The sequence below is a fragment of the Octopus sinensis genome, linkage group LG3 (assembly GCF_006345805.1).
Source record: "Octopus sinensis linkage group LG3, ASM634580v1, whole genome shotgun sequence".
NCBI classification, from domain to species: Eukaryota; Metazoa; Mollusca; class Cephalopoda; order Octopoda; family Octopodidae; genus Octopus; species Octopus sinensis.
In genome coordinates this window covers 109,672,973-109,690,472 of record NC_042999.1, presented here as the reverse complement: position 1 = coordinate 109,690,472, position 17,500 = coordinate 109,672,973, and the positions used below count along the sequence as shown (strand labels likewise).

The 17,500-nt window shown below is 31.9% G+C and overlaps 1 protein-coding gene across 20 annotated transcripts in view; it reads left to right on the top strand.

Moving 5' to 3' along the window:
* LOC115209324 (zinc finger protein rotund-like) overlaps window positions 1-17,500 on the top strand; it is a 428,746-nt gene that overhangs the window by 381,238 nt on the left and 30,008 nt on the right. For all 20 annotated transcript variants that reach the window (XM_036501218.1, XM_029777674.2, XM_029777673.2 and 17 more), the window contains one exon: window positions 15,594-15,677. In XM_036501218.1, coding sequence (XP_036357111.1) covers window positions 15,594-15,677 — 84 coding nt within the window. The remainder of the gene's footprint in view (window positions 1-15,593; window positions 15,678-17,500) is intronic.

The window sequence follows — 17,500 nt, the reverse complement described above, 5'->3', positions numbered from 1 at the left end:
AACAAATACTATAGGACCCAGTGCATTGCTTTGCCCTGGGGCCTATGATGCTGCTAAGATGGTCCTTCTTGTGGACCTCACTGATATCTCAGAATATTGAGTTGGTTGGTGATATAGTGTGTGGTGGACTCAACCAAGGCCTGCCAGCACAGAGAAGCATAAATCAAAATATCGATGAAGATTTAAATCTTTGCTTGCTGATATTGAACTAATTTTTCTAAATCAGTATTTCACTGAGATCTCTTGTTTTTGGTTAGCAAAAATCCTAAGCAGAGAAAATGCTAGACACACAACAAATTATGCTTGTACAGTGGAAAATATAAGAGTGTGTGATGTTCATCATTTTCCAAAGAGCATTAGTAATACAAATGAAATTAAATAACCTCATGTAGAAATCAAACAGTTTTAAATTATTTGCTTGCTTCCACTGCACATCATCCATATTACAGTAAAGATTTGTTTTTCCAGTTTAGTATTTTACTGATGGATAAATGTGAGGATGCATGCTTATATGTATGTATATGTCTCTTATAGTCTTTCTCCTCACCTTCTCTGTGTGTTGGTATGTATATCACAAAATATAGGATGCTGGAATTAGTATGAAGTACAGCTGGTTCCAAACGAAGAGGTAGTGATAAAATATTGTTTAAATCACTTGAGTCTCATTGTTTCACGAAATTTGGAAATCATAATACGAAATGTATCCTCTGTTCAATTACATTGTTTTTATTAGTTTTTTTTCTTTCATTGCTCATTAAGTAAAAGTAGACAGAATAAGTGATTTTTCAGTAATGTAAATAAATCACTTTAACCTATGAAGTTCGTGTAAATAATAACACAAGGAATGACAACAACATCATCAATAACAATGAAAATCATTCACAGTGCTTTTTGATTCTTTCCTGTTCTACCCTTTTAATTGTAAAAAGCTAGAAACACTTTAGGTCATTCTTGCTGAAGATTTTCATTAACAGCATTCATTTGGTATCTAATCATCTTAAACAGTGAAAAATTATAGATTCTTTTTTTAAACACATCTTTACTCAGAGATCATGCCTTTAGTATCCAGTGAAATAAACCTTACTAGATACAAAACAAAAAAAATAACCTTCACAATGATAATAGTAATCATGTAGATTTATCTGAGATATCCTTTGATATCAAATTAGTCATAAAATTTGTAAATCCTAATGAAATTCAGCATAATAAAATTTTTAGTTCCATTAACTTTAAATTATTTGTAACTAATTAAATATGGCAAATATCAGTCATTAATCTCTTTCAGTTCAGATATCTACTGAAAATAACTGACTATTGAGAAGTAAGTGATGGTCATTATCTCTATAAAAAAAAAAACCCACCAAAAAAAATTTAAATATAGTTATTTTTCATGTATAAAATCTCTTTCAAAGCACTAATTGGTTTGATCAATAGTTGAAGAATTTAACCTCGATACCAACCAATCAAATGCATTCACACATAACATTTCGGTGTAGGTAAGCTTCATCTCTGCAGTCAAGATAACCTCTGGTCCTCTGAAGGAGATAGGTTTTCACTGAGACTTATGCCCTGTATTAAGAAAAAAAAAAAAAAAGATGTCAGACCATTTTGTTGTACACTACCTTGCCCCTCAGTTTATATATATGCATATAAGTATGCATGTACACATGTATTTTTGCATGTATGTATGTACCTACACATGTATACATTGGGACTGGGACAGACAGATAGACAGACAAGCAGACAGGTAGATGCCACTTGATGAATGGTACTTTGACTAACATGCAAAATGCATTTGTTAGTTGTTTCTCCATCTTTATTTCTCAGTATCGTAAATAGTGTGACTAAATCTGAAATTAAACAAAATAATCAAGTATTTTTTTATTCATTAAGTGAAGCAATGTTGTTTATATGTAAACATTTTTATGTTTAGTAAGTAAAATATTGATTTTTCACTTTATAGCTCCAGGCTACAAACTGTAAGAGTATAGCTGATTGAAACATATTCAGTGTATTACTGGTATTTATTTTATTGACCTTGAAAAGTAAGCAATAGGCAATTCTGGTAAGATTTTGGCTTAGAAAGTGGAAGTTATGCAATGAAATACCACAAGGCATATGGTCCAATGCTATCTTTGCTACTAATTCCTCATGTGTAGTGATCTGGCATCTGTATGTAGATTTTGGTTATAGGCATAGGAGTAGCTGTTGTGGTAAGATGTTTGCTTCCCAACCACATGGTTCCAGGTTCAGTCCCTCTGCTCGGCAACTTGAACAAGTGTTTTTTTACTACCACCTTGGGCTGACTATAAGCTTTGTGAGTTGATTTGGTTAATAGAAACTGAAAGAAGCCCGTTGTGTGTGTGTGTGTGTGATATCATTTGTGTCTGATAATTTGTACAAGCACTTGAATTATCATGCTCATAAAAAATATGCAAGTAATAAGTTATTGTGGACCTCATTTGAGCAGTTTAATGAGTCATTGCTGGAGGCTGAGTTATCTTCTGTCTCAGAAGAATGGTTCTAGCTATGTTAAGGATGCATTTTCCCCATGAGGGATTTTCACTGTGACAGTGAGACCTGATATATGGAGGAATTTTGAGGGCTGTAGCTGAGTGCTACTCATGATTAAGAAGTGTGTGACTATGTTTTCTTGATATGAGTAGCATTTGTTCTGAGATCTTGTCTTGGAAGTTACTTGGTGACCTCACTGCTGTTGGTGCCACATAAAAAACACTCAGTACACTCTGTAAAATGGTTGGTGTTAGAAAGGGTATCCGGGGCCATAGAAACCATGCTAAAGCAGACAGTAGAGCTTGGTGGAGTATTCTCACTAGTCAGCTCCTGTTAAACTGGCCAACCCTTTCGAGTATGGAAGGGGGTTGTTAAGAGATGAAGGTGATGATGATGATGATGATGATACATGCATACATACATACAGAATTGAATATAATAAAATGCAAATTAAAGTAACTGATACAAAAATTTCAGGGGAATAAATCAACGTCGTATTTGGTTCATATGCAATAAATGATATAATTTCCATAAAAAATTACCACAGATTGTTCTGACAAAGGGTAAATCTTCATGCATCATATGCTGCATTATGTGTATGTGTGTGTGTATTTATATTTGTATAAAAAATCTGTGTGTATATATGTGTGTGTGTGTGTATATATAAATATATGTAAATGTATGTATGAATTTATGCATACTGATAAGTCTACATTCATTAGCCTTTCATCTCTGTAACCACTTCTATCACTAACCTTTCTATCACATACCCCTCTATTATGCCACTTTACTATCACTGATCTTCTATCACCCTCGACCCTGGTAATATACCCCTCTGTCATGAATCCCTTTTATCTGTCTATCATCCACACCATTGTTATCCATGTCTCTGTCGCCCATATCTTCATCATTTTTGCCTCTATTGCTCATCTCTGTCACTATCGCCTCTTCTCAGTTTCACTGCACTATGTCTCCAGGGTGAATAATGATGCCAATAGATCTCTTCTGTCCACTGCACTTTGCTTCCTAGGGATACTATTGAACTTAGTTGACCCTCTCGATGATTCCCCACCCTGCCCTTTCTCATTTTATCACCCTATCTCTTTCACCAATCTTGAAGAATATGCATGTCTGATATACTTATTATCAGATAAGTGTGCACCTCGTAAATTCTATGTAAACTCCCCAACTGATTCAAAATTTCCCCCAAGACACCTGATGAAGGCTGGAGGGTGTATCAGCTGAAACGTGTTAACAACAAACAAGATGAGGACAAATATCTGTCAAATGTAAATAATGTACATAATTCCTTATCTCTTAAATATAGAACTGTAATACCCATAGACAGTGCAAGCTTCTGTCTAAACCACTACACTTAAATCCTTTTATATCTAACTTTTCTTTCCACTGGTTTATGTTCTGTACAGTCCATCAGAGCATACCCATTACAGTTCTTTGTTTCCATCACAAATCTTCCACATTCAAAGCTCACTTTGCACTGCCATCCTGCATTGCATTTCCTGCACAAGCATTATCGCTCTGTCCTTTACTTTGAGTGAAAGAGAGAGGACCCTTTATTAATAGCAGAGGTAATAGCTACCTGACTGTCTTCCATTGTTTTTATTCTGGTTGTTATTTTATCACAACACCCACCTCCAATACTAATGCAGTTATCTGGGCAAAAATTAAGTCCCTGCATATTTTTATGCTAACTACTCTTGGACATCAACAAATTAGGATGTATACTTTTCATGTCTATCTGCCTATCATCCACCTATATTTCATGTGCGCTAATCGTTTACAACTTCTAATTATTCATTTTCTGTATGTCAAGCACAGTAATTTCTCAGATGATAGCTGAGTTCTAGCTTCCATATTTATTAAACCTTTAGTTTTTTTATAAGTTTACTTTGAGGCCTCTCAATTTTAGTTTTCGCTCTCATGTCTGAAATACTTGTAAACGAAGAGGAACCAGTACCACGATACATATTGGGGAAGGCATGACCACGTGGTTAAAACATATGATTGCAGCCATGTTGTTTCAAGTTCAGTCCCGCTGTGTGATTCCATGGAGAACTCCTCTACTATAGCTAACCAATGTCTTTTGAGAGAATTTGCCTGACAGATATAGTGCAGAAGTCTGTTGATTGTTGTGTGTGTAAAGTGAAGCAGCATTTAACTAGCATGTGAAAGATGTTGCTTCAGTATACATCAATTCTATTCAATACTTTTCATTCTTTTAGTTGCAAATAATTGTTGAGAGAAGTGAAAATATAATAATGATTGATATGAAATATCATGCAGTCGTGTCCCATATTTCAGAAGCTGGTTATGACTAATGGTATATGTATTAATCAGTTTTCCTCGGAGACACACACATATATATACATAGATGACCTAATACATTAGGTCATATTTTATGAGGAAATTTTTGTATCTTCAGGAAATATGTTTGTAATTTTGACGTGGCGGATCAGTAAATTATTATTGAACAAGGGAGACTAACCTGTATAAGCAATACAGCTATATGACTTATTTCCCCTGTTTTTCATTCTCTAATTATATTTCTACACATATTTTATACGTTTATTTTTCAATACATTCGCATGTTTCCAATTATGCTTACACACGAACATGCTAATAAGCATATACATGTTATATCGTATTTTAAATAACATTCACATACACATTCAAATTCAGCTGTAAATAAGAAACAAAGATATATTTTTCTCAAGAGAATTACAATTTATGTCTCAAAACTTTATTGTATTTTTTTATTTTAATGATAAAAATAAAAGGTGCATACATTTATGTTCACTGAATGTAACGATTAAATGCGTCATTAAACATACCCTTATCATCATTTTTTCGTACATAGTAAATGAGTAAAGAAAAAGTACAGAAGTCAATACTTGGTCTTTTTCTCATTTCAATATACATTTCTGCATGTAGTTCCTTTACTAAATTTTATTCCTAAGGCAAAATGTCTGGTGTTTATTAAAAAATATCGTTTGATTACGACAGTTATTTGATATTTTTTTTTTTTGTTAAGACAATGAAAATGTGCTGTAAAAAATACCAAAATAGTTGGTAAAAATCTAGCTTTTTGATTTAGGAGCTTGTACAGGGTCACTGAACAAGGAAGCTATCGCAGCCAAATTTTTTCCACTGTCAAAAAAAGGAGAACGATATTAAAGGATTTTATTCTTTATACAAAATGTTTCTTACTTTCTTACTAACATCAACAGAGGACATCAAATACAACTAACCAGCACAACATAAAAATATTTCCCATACACACAAAAACAAAATACAAATGATTACCTATGACACTTCTACATTTATAGTAATTAGTAATCATAAGAAGAAATATCTAACAACTCACACATGTTAGTTAAGATTATTCACAGGTATCATATTTAGTTTCATTACTTCTTTATAATCAATAAAAAGAAAACAACAAAACTTGGTGGAAAATTCAATTTAATGATTTAAGAACACAAAAACTATTATATTCAGTTTGTATTTATTTCTTAAAAGTACTGCCTATTATGAAATGCCAATGTTCTTCTATGACCTGGTCAGTCACTGACACAGTTCCTATGCAATTTATTGAAAATCAGTTACAGTCAAACCCTCTTCCTTATAAGGCTATGGGAGAGGGGTTCTTTCTTTTCTATTCACATCCTTCCCCACCTTTCCTTTTGTTTTTTCTTGTTTCTTTCCTTAGAAAATTCATTACTATGGATAGATAGATAGATAACACAAAACTATTTTGCATTAGGAATAACAATTTAGCAAGAAGCTAAAAATGTTTACTAAAAAGAGGAATCAGCTCAGTAAGAATATGTGTATTCTATAAAATTTTTTTTTTTGTTTGTTTTAAATTTACAACGTATCTTGATTAGGTTGTATATTTAATGATTTATTAAATTATGTTGTTCATATTCAATAAATGACTGCTTTTGTTTTGATTTCTAAATAGTACACATTAAGTACTATTTGTGAAGAGAACAAAAGAGTGAATAATTATAATAAATTAAATAAATGCATATGCCATACAGATAGAGAAGGAAAACATGAACTGAATTTGAGAGAGAAAAGACAAAACTGCCATACTTCAGACTATAAACTCCTGCATTTTGGAAGTGTTGTAAGTCAGTGAAATGTTAGATTTGTTAAAATTTGTGACAGAAGGCCTAACAGTATTTGTTCCAGTTCTCTGTGCTAAAATGCCATTAGGTCAACTTTGTCTATCACCCAGATTGAATCTTGCTTCGGTTAACTTTGCCCTTCATGTTTATGGAATCGATAAAGAATCATCCAAATACAGGTGTTAATTCTTTTCTCTCTCTCTCTCTCTCTCTCTCTCTCTCTCTCTCTCTCTCTCTCTCTCTCTCTCTCTCTCTCTCTCTCTCTCTCTCTCTCTCTCTCTCTCTTTCCCACTCACACTTACACACAAAGTATCAGCTTTACTGCACTATGAGAACTGTAATGAAGACAACTAACTGTGTCTTGTTTTCAGTAATTGTGAAGGGCTGTGCTAGGGAGTTAGAGACCATTTCTCATAGGAAAACTGATATGCTACTGAGATTGTCCAAGGAACAGAAATAACAAAGAAGAGTATAATCTTGAACCAGATGGAGACATGGTATATTTCTATTTCTAGGTTTGAAGATTGCAACCAATCAGTACACTGAGCTATAAACCGATGTTCTGTTTCAATCAGAGCTGAAGAACAGCAATAACTTTTGAGTTTTACTTCCATTTATTATCAATATAAGTATTTGTGTGAAGGCACTTGGCCTAGTGGTTAGTTTGTTGGACTCACGATTGCTAAATCATGGATTTGATTCCCAGACAGGGCTGTGCATTATGTTCTAGAGTAAAACACTTAATTTCACCTTGTTCCACTCCCTCTTGATCAGGGAGGAAATGTTGGCCTGCTCACCTAGCCAGAGGGGGTGGTGTCATTTGAAGTCTAAAACAACACAAAAACACATTGTGACCAGCAATGTATAACAACATCACGGAGGCGAGCTGGCAGAATCGTTAGCATGCCAGGCGAAAATGCTTAGCGGTATTTCGTCTGCCATTACATCCTGAGTTCAAATTCCGCTGAGGTCGACTTTGCCTTTCATCCTTTTGGGGTCGATAAATTAAGTACCAGTTACGCACTGGGGTTGATATAATTGACTTAATCCGTCTGTCTGTTCTTGTTTGTCTCCTCTGTGTTTAGCCCCTTGTGGGTAGTAAAGAAATAGGAGTCTAGTCAATAACATGATAAGTATTTGTAATACATTCAAGATTACCTTTTAAAATGAACACTATATGAAAAAGTGTTACATTTAACTTTCCTATAGTCAACTGCTTCTCTCTTATGATTCTACTTTGAACCTCCACTACTAAACCATATCCACTTTGAATTACTTTTCCAATGCATTTATTTTATCAGTTATATTGCAAAAATAAATTTTAATTATAAATGAATTATGCATATAAGTAAAATTTATTGAAAGACATTGAAACTTGGAATGCAAAATGACAGAGATCAGTGGTAGAAACTTTTGATGTGTTATATGTATGGAACATGTAATGTAATGGGTAGTAGTTACAAAGAGAATATCTTTTCCATTGTTTTGGTATGTAGCATCCAAATCCAATGCAAATGGTGGAAATAGTTAGTGGAATGTTCATTTCAGTGTTATATAAATAAAGTATCAAAAGTGAGTTACCAGAGTGTTCCTGTTCTAGTGATAATGGAGCATAGTTTCTCTCAGTTGCCTCTTCACAGTCTAGCTGTTATTTTATTGCAGCACACTCACCATCTCTCTCTCTCTCACACACACACACACATGCACACACACACACACACATTTCTGCCAGTAAATGGAAAGAAAAACAGTTAAAAATATTTCAGGCAGGGTTTGAACACTGATCTTTGTACTACAAAGTCTAAAATTCTAACAATTAGTCAACTATTCTTTCCCCAACTGAGTAATAAATGTAACTAATGATTATAATCTTATTATTTTATTTTTTTTAATTTTTGTACAATAGTCATCTTAAAATTCTTCTATGAAAAAAAAAATTTTCTTTTCTTAAAAGGAAGCATAATTTGTCTTAAAAGCTTATCTGTATTTATTAAGATAAACCATAGATTTTATAAGATTATGGACAGGTGTCAAGTTTTGAGTAATGGCTCTAGTATGTGCAGCAGCCGTTACAAGATTTTAACTGTAGAATGTTTATAGCTTTACATATAGATTCAGTTAAATATCTCTCTGAGGGATTGAACTTTCTTCCTTTGTTACTAAAAGATCACTTGTTTGATGGTAAGTTCACTCAGACAGTTCTTCTTTGCTTTTTTGTTTTGTTTTGTTTTGTTAGAAATTTATTCAACTATGAATTAAATATTTTAGTAGCAAAGGTTTTTTAAGGAATTAGTAGAAAAGGACTTAATGCTGTTTAAGTGAAGACTTTCTTTAAAGATCATCTGATTTTACCCCCATCCCTTAACAAAAGTAAAATACAAAATTTAAAATGTTAAACTGGAAGAGGCTATACTGTGCCAATAGTAATAACAATGATATAACCTTTTAAAATGGCAATTTAAAAACATAATAGATGAATTTAAAAAATAATTAAATAATGAAGTAAAAGAAAAAAATATTAAAAATCAAAATGTTTTAATAAACTCTAAAGTAAAAATTCAATTTTTAGTGACATTTAAAAGAAGGTTGTAACTTGCCATGTTTTGAGGTGTTATTTTAGCAATGATAGTCAAGAGATTAATTTGAAATGTTTTTTAAATGCTTTCCTCAAGGTTTTTCATTATGATTCATTTTGAGAAGAAAAATAGAAGGAGTTTACCATACGATAATGTAGTGTTTTTGTTTATTTGAACTTATTTTTGTTTGTTTAAATGTTAGCTGTGTTGCTGTTGAGCATCTTGAGGAATGCACTGGATATATTTCTGTATTTTTGTTGTCATCTTGGAAGTCTGATTAAGAAAACAGCAAGAAGTGAATTACTTCACTTATGGAATCAGTTCCTAGCATTTAGCAACTTCTTGCATGTAGCTACACAAGCGCTAACAATACTAATGCATTCACATTTCTGCATGTATGCAGATGTTTGCATGGGCATGAACACACACATACACACACACACACTCTTTATCTGTTTCTTTCTCTCCCTCTCTTTCTCTCAACATCAATTATAATTTTTTTTTTCCAATATCTTAGTAGTGGTAATATGATATAAACTGTTTAGCTTAAATCTTCTTCTAAGGCTCTGTCATGTAAAATCCTGGCAAGAATCATGACAGATCATGGGGTTGTTGTTCATTTTTACCAATCTTTTGTTAGGTGTGAGTAGCAAATGGACTGAAATGAGAGACACACAGGCAGATGCACTACGGTTCTGAAACATTAATTGTTTAGTACAGACATATAACAATAATTTGGTATAATTAACAAAGTAAATGGAATATAGAATTTCATTTGGTGGTTGGGCTGTGGGATCATGCCCTTGTTTTGTTTTGTTTTTGTATTTTTGGTGGAGTCAGTTGATGGTCTCTTATGTTTAAGGGTTGTATTCTCCCGAAGTATATAAGGTTGTGTGAAATGGAATTGGAGCAGCTGGTGGAATTGGAACAACTACATTGGAATGGACTCAGAGAAAAGATCTTGTTTCCTTCATGATATGCATGTGTGACATGTGATCAAATGGAACTTATTGTGAATTATTTAAAGTTAATAACTTCTGGAAGAAGAACAGGGAAATAATATTAGATGTTAAATGCAAAATTTAGATGATGTTTGTACATATGAGTTTATGCTGTCAAGCAAGTGGACATCTCTTGAAATAGAGAACATAATTTTAATATGCACACATGAAGAAAGGAAGATTTGGACATTCAACAGTGATCTCTCTTTCTTTCTCACTATTCCTCTCTATACACTATATATTTACAAACTTAGCAGAGTGTCTGATGAATTTGTTTCCCCATGTAATTAAACAAATGGCTTACCGATTTATCATAGATATTTTTTAAAGTTAGCAGTGATAAATAATACTTAGAAATCCTAATAGATTTTGTCATTAGATTTTTTTTTATGCAAGCATTAACTAAATAATTGTTGGCAAAACTGCTACTTTCAGCAGAGAATTTAAGTTTTAAAAGCTAAGTAAAAAGAAGAAAACAACATCTTGTTTCTGAAATTTGCTCGCAATACAAATTTAGTATGTTTGCAGAAATATATATCTATACAGTTGATATTGTTTAGCTCCTGGTCAACTCTGATCAAAAGCATTCTAGACATGGCCATTTTCTTTAAAGAAGGTTGGACTGAATTTGAAAGGAGTTTACTTGCTATTTCTAACAAGTCAAAAGACTACATAACTACTTTGTTGGCTTGGTACATGTGCTTTGTGTAGTTATGTGAGCGAATCTAAAGAGGTTACTCAGCATCAGTTTTTAAAATCTTAATTATTGAGAAGAGGTATTATATCTAGATTCTGTCATGAAATTTCTATGTATGAGAACAAGAAAGTGTGTTGACAGACTGGGGAACAGAACAAAACTGAATGTAGGTTGAAAATCCTTGAAAATCCACAGTGGACTCTCTAAGTCATCACAATGTCAAGGTGACAGCTACTGCCTCCAGTAGCAACTCCCTAGCTCATTTCTTATCCCTGTACTCTGGTATCCCTGGATAGAGAGATGACATTGATATATGTGTATGCATATCTGCAGGCAGCAGAGAAGAGTAGGGCAGCAATTCTTCCTTACATAAAATCCAATTAAAATGCAAGTTATGTCTAGGTCAGTGACATAGTCATTAAGGTATCAATAGAATCTCTCTTATGTTCCATTTTATGTGCAGCTTTATGCATGCATATGTAAAAGTGTATTTAATTCTACTCTCCATCTTTGTGTGTCTCTCTCTTTTTCTCTCATATATATATATATATATATATATGTGCGTGCATGCATATGTGTTTGAATATGTATAAACAGGCATTCAAACATGGTTCTTCTCCATGTGAGTATCCAAGCAATAAGAATTAAATATGTCGTTATACATTAGATCAGATCAGCTTGTCACTCTATGACAGGTGCCAATTTTCTGCCAACAATTTCAAGCCTGACTCATCAAATATTTTCTTTTTAAAAAAACTATGAAAAATAAAAAAAATCTCAACTTTTTTTATATATATATATAGAAAGATATGGATATAGTATTTATCTATCAAATATACTGATACACACACACACATATATATAATACTATTCTATTATATATATATATGTATATGTATGTATATGGTAAAAGACTGAGGGAGATAATATTTATCAAGGCAACTAATTAGCAGAGTTGTCTGTGCATTTAATAGGATATAACTTTGCATTTCATCCTTCTGAGGTTGATAAAACAGTACTAATTCAAGGAAGTAGATTGCTGGAACCATTCATGTCCAATGGTATACCCTATGGCAGTTGTTCATGCTATTGCATTTTGACAGCAATTATATGTACATATACTTATGTAGAGAAATAATTAAGATTTAGTTGAATTAGGTACTTAAGTTGAGGTACCAAGTCAGTCCAGTGCTGTTCGCACAGCTCGAAGTTAGGTGAATAAAAAGCAAATAACTAATGAGGATGCCAAGGTATCAGTGCATTACGGCTGTTTCAAGTGGCTTCATTTAATCGATCAATGCAAGCATTATATCAATTTGAAATAAACTGCTCTCCTCGGAAGCATGAGACCATATAGGTTTTCAACATACAGGATACTCCATTATAATTCTTTAGCAAATTTTTCATCAGAACACTAGAGAATAAAGGAATTACATTGGAATTACTTATGTATATATATATATATATATATAATACACATACATACACACACACATATCTCCTTACTCAGGCGAATTATTACCTTGCTTGGGAACAGGTGAAGGTTGGCAACAGGAACAACATCTGATCCATGGTATCATGGAAACCTGGGCATTAAAACATGATTATGATGAAAATATCTGTACATGTTTGTGTGCATGTATGATAGGTATATATGAGTAATATTTGTGTGTAGTATATATATATATATACATACACACACGTACATTATTAAAAAGTCTTTTTTTATTAATGTCTCCATCACTTATTTTTATTTTGTAACTTCAAATGTACTGTTTAGTGACCACTTCACTCATGATTTGTAATTATTCAATAAAGCACAAGTAGTTCTGTTCAATATGAACCTAATTTCATTAAAAACATGACAATTTTCTAAGAGGGTCTCTTAGGAAATTTCTAGATTTTGACAAATGCCATATTATTATTATTATTATATTATTATTATTATTATTATTATTATTAAGGTGGCAAGCTGGCAGAATCATTAGCATGCTGGGTGAAATGCTTAGCAATATTTCATCTGTCGCTATGTTCTGAGTTCAAATTCCGCTGGGGTTGACTTTGCCTTTCATTCTTTCAGAGTTGATGAAATAAGTACCAGTTATGCACTGGGGTCGATGTAATTGACTTAATCCCTTCCCCCTATTTTGAGGCATTGTGCTCCCAGTTGAAAGGATTATTATTATTATTATTGTTATTATTATTATCATCATCATCGTCTAAGGTAGCAAGCTGGAAAAATTGTGAGTACGCTGGGGAAAATGTTTAGTGGCATTTCGTCCATCTTTATATTCTGAGTTCAAATTCCACCAAGGTCGACTTTGTCTTTCATCCTTTCAGGGTCAATGAAATAAGTACCAGTTATGCACAGGGGTGAATGTAATCGACTAGTCCTCTTGCCCAAAATTTCAGGTCTTGTGCTTATAGTAGAAAGGATACTATTATTATTATCATTATCATCATCATTATTATTATTATTTAGTTAACATAGGTGATCCAACTACTAGTACTCTTTTTTTATGCCATTATTGTTTGTCCATTCTCTTTCTGCAAATCAGCAACTAAAAGGTATTTTTGTTATCAATTTTCTAGAATTATGAAGTTCAGTAAAAGCTATTCTAGTTCTAAACTGGATAGTTTTATTTTATAAATTTTTTTTTATTATATAGTTTTATAAATGGTTTTATAAGTGAAATATTTCTCCTGATGTTTTATTTTGACGATATCTCTTATTAGTACAAAGGTTATCGATTAAGTATCTACTGACATACTAAACATAGTTTCTTAACTGTTTTGCATATAAGTGTAAACATAATTCTGAAACTGAAATGCACTGTAAATGCTTGATGTTATTTAGCCTTATGTCAGCTCTGATCAAGCAGGCATGATGAAAGATACTCCATCCATATCCATAACATATCTTTGTATATCAAGATCCACATTATCCTCAGGTGTCCTTTTGATTTTGATAATGGTGTATGTTGAGATGGGGAGCGGGAGATGCAAAGGGAATGTTTAAAAGGTTAGTTTTGAGGAAAATTATATAAATATAAAAAATACATTCGCACACAGTTCATGAAAAATGTTAGAGATTGCATAACCCTGCTACTAGAAGCCACATTGTTGCCAGCTTGTGCCAATTTTAGTGCTCTTTTCTCACCAACCATCACCTATATAATAATAACTATAGCTGAAGTCAATAAGGTATTTCTACCAACTGCTGCTGAGATATGCATTCAGTGCTGCACATAGTAGAATATATAAGCGCTATCAGCATTTGTTTCCACAACTGGCAAAGATTACAAAAAACATGGAATACCTTTTTAAAAAATCACAATTTTAAAGTTCAATCTTTGTTACTGTAGATTCCAAAATGTGAAAATTCAATCAAATTTAAGATTATTATTATTATTATTATTATTATTATTATTATTATTATTATTATTATTATTATTATGGTGGATGTCATAGTATAAGTTTCTAGTGAATTGAGTTTATAACTCAATTTCACACACACATACACTTATACACAGACACAAACACTAAAATTACAAATTCTTGCACAGTTCTTTTGTTTACTTTATAATTTTATGTATTCTTTTTTTTTTATAGTTAATATTTTCCCACTAGAAAAAAATTTCTTTGCAAATGATTTGCTTATTTTGGTTAGGTATTTGATAATGATGGGAACAGTGAGACAGAAAGAACTACTCACTAAATGAAAATTTCCCTCCAAATCCGTTTCCTAAGTACCATTCATAGTGCTCATTCAATATTCTCTTAAAACTCAATAAATTTGCAAACCTTTTTACAGTTCTCTCTTCAAGTAAAGAATATACATATTCACAAATAATATGCATATCGAGAAACAGTTGTTTAGATAGTGATGATGATGGTGATGATGTTGTAATTATCTACATACATTTTAAAAGGGAAATGTTATATTTATTGTAAAGATTATTTGCCAGTATAATATGGCAGTCCTGGTTGGGATGAATGCTACTGTTGTTTAGCCCCTGGAAACATTGTCTCCAGCTGGCTATATAACACACTATCTGTGTCCTTATATTTTTGAACTGGAGACTGCGATATTATATTGGCAAATAATCTATACTTTAAAGTAGTTACTGTATGTCTCTCATTGAAAGATTTAGAAATAATAATGTTTTTGTTATATTTATTGTAAATGCAAAAAAAAAAAAAGGCCAAGACATATAACCTATCATTATACACAACTATCAACTAGGCAAAAGTCATAAAGCATTTGTTATCATTAGCTTCTTCTACACTCTTGTACCACTGTTTCTTGACTGAGAGTGTTTTTTATTGACCTTTGTAAAAGCAGGTGGAAGCTACGTAATGTAGTTTCAATAACAAATAATTTTCTAAGCAAAATAATTAATATAAAACAATGTACATATGTATACACACAGACACACATATATAATGTGCAGTCTTTATAAGGGATGTGGGAGAAGAGCACTAATTTACATGCTCAGAAACTAAAAACCAAATACTTTATTGCTTTTAAAATATTTGCTTTAATTGCTAAAAAAACCAACACTTTCTTTGCATTTTTAGTTAATTAAATTGTATTGTCATGAAAGTCTTTTGCTTCCTGTCCCTATACAACTGCATTTTCTCCCATTAGACATACAGACATATCATTCCTACAAGCCTCTGTGGAGGAAAGCATGTGCTGGTCAAATAGATGATCACTTAGGTGCATATGAAGGTAAGTGACTACGCTAAATATTATTGTGTCAATTTTCCCATTTACACTTTCAGTTTCCATTTTGCTCTTTTCTCTGATTACCTCAATCCACTCAAAGTAAAAGAGAAGTATTTATTTTCATAGAGTTATGGCAGTTTCTTTTACCATCATTGGCTTTACATATTTTATGACATGCTACTTTATGTAGAAGTTCAGTAAGAACAACCATAATGGTGTTGACCATTGTCCATTAGCAATTAATCATCATTCTTGTCTCTTATTTTAAGCTATCAAGCCTTTCACAACATTCATAACAAGAAACTGCTAGCATAGTAATATGAAAGTTGCATTTATAATATAAAAATGTAATAGAATTAAAATAAAAATAAATTTTAAAAACTTAGTTTCTTGTCCTGACAAAATTATCATCTAATAAAATTGTTTATAACATTTTGTAATCAACATTAAGAATGTTATATTCATTTAAGCTGATAACCATGTGTAAAAGATTGGCAGTTTATCATCTAAAGTTGATCATTGCCAAATATTAGATTGGTTCAGATAGAATGATACTCGATTATAAAAGGATTCAATATAACAGGTTTGAGTTCAAATATTTAGGCTTAGAATCTGTAATATACTGGTACAAGTGGTGACACACTGGGACATGCCTATGTTGACTTTGTTGATATCCAATAGGAAGTATTTGATCTCAGAATGTTATGCTGCAAGGTCTATGCATCTGACAACAGCAACAAAAATAAATTGTAAAAATAAATTTGCAAATTTTGTTTATCTGATAAAAAAAAAACATTTATCTGATAAATGCTATTCCTCTGACATCAGTTATATTATTTTTTATTTTGTTCTTTTTCACAAGGCAACAATTTTGTTTTTATCAATGAAAAATGTCAATAATAGACCAACTGCCGTTACTTATGAGCAACTATTATTTTCTATGGTAAATTTGTTGTTGCAATACCAAGTTAAAGAAAAGGACATTTGTCTTTTGTTTGTAATCATCCACATAGAAATGAAATTTTTCAAATTTCAATTTTTTTATTTTTTTCACAGCAGAATGGGTTACATGCTATTTAACCTCATATAGTTTGAGAACATCAATGTAGCTTACATATTTAGTCTTTGGAAATCTCTGCATGGCTTACATATTCCAATTTATTTCTCAATCGAGCTCACCAAATAAAAAGCCTTGTAATAATTTTGCAATGATAGATGGCATTACATTTAGTTTCTTGTTCTTGAAAAATGTTCACAGAAATAAAATATACAGAATTTAGATGAATGAACTACTAGCATTTTTACTTGAAATCATTTTATTTATTCAGTTATCAAGTTATTTATTTATTTATTTGCATGTGCATGTTTCATATATCTTAGAAGGTTCATTATCTGCTGTGTGCAAAACTTATAAAATGTTGTTCTTTAATAAAATATTTCAATGAATTTTATTTTTGAACATAACTCCAAGAAATTTTTAAAAACACAATTGATAAATATTCACATTAAGTACGATTTTTTTTTTTTATTCATCAAAAATCAAGTCTTTTTTGTGATTTACACATAATTTAACTGATTTCCATTTTGCACATATTCGTTTTTCTTTATTTTCACTTCTGATGGCAGGGGCTATGTTTTAGTTGCAAATATGATGACTGTGTTTAAACCCCCTTAGCATTTTTTCTGTAACAGGCAAACGGTATATGTCTGAACTACATCAACAATTTGCTGTGTGTACCTATTCATTATGTATAGGTTGTGGCCCATCTGGTCAACATCAGACAAAACTATATCTATCTACTTTGATAATGTAGACAAATACAAAG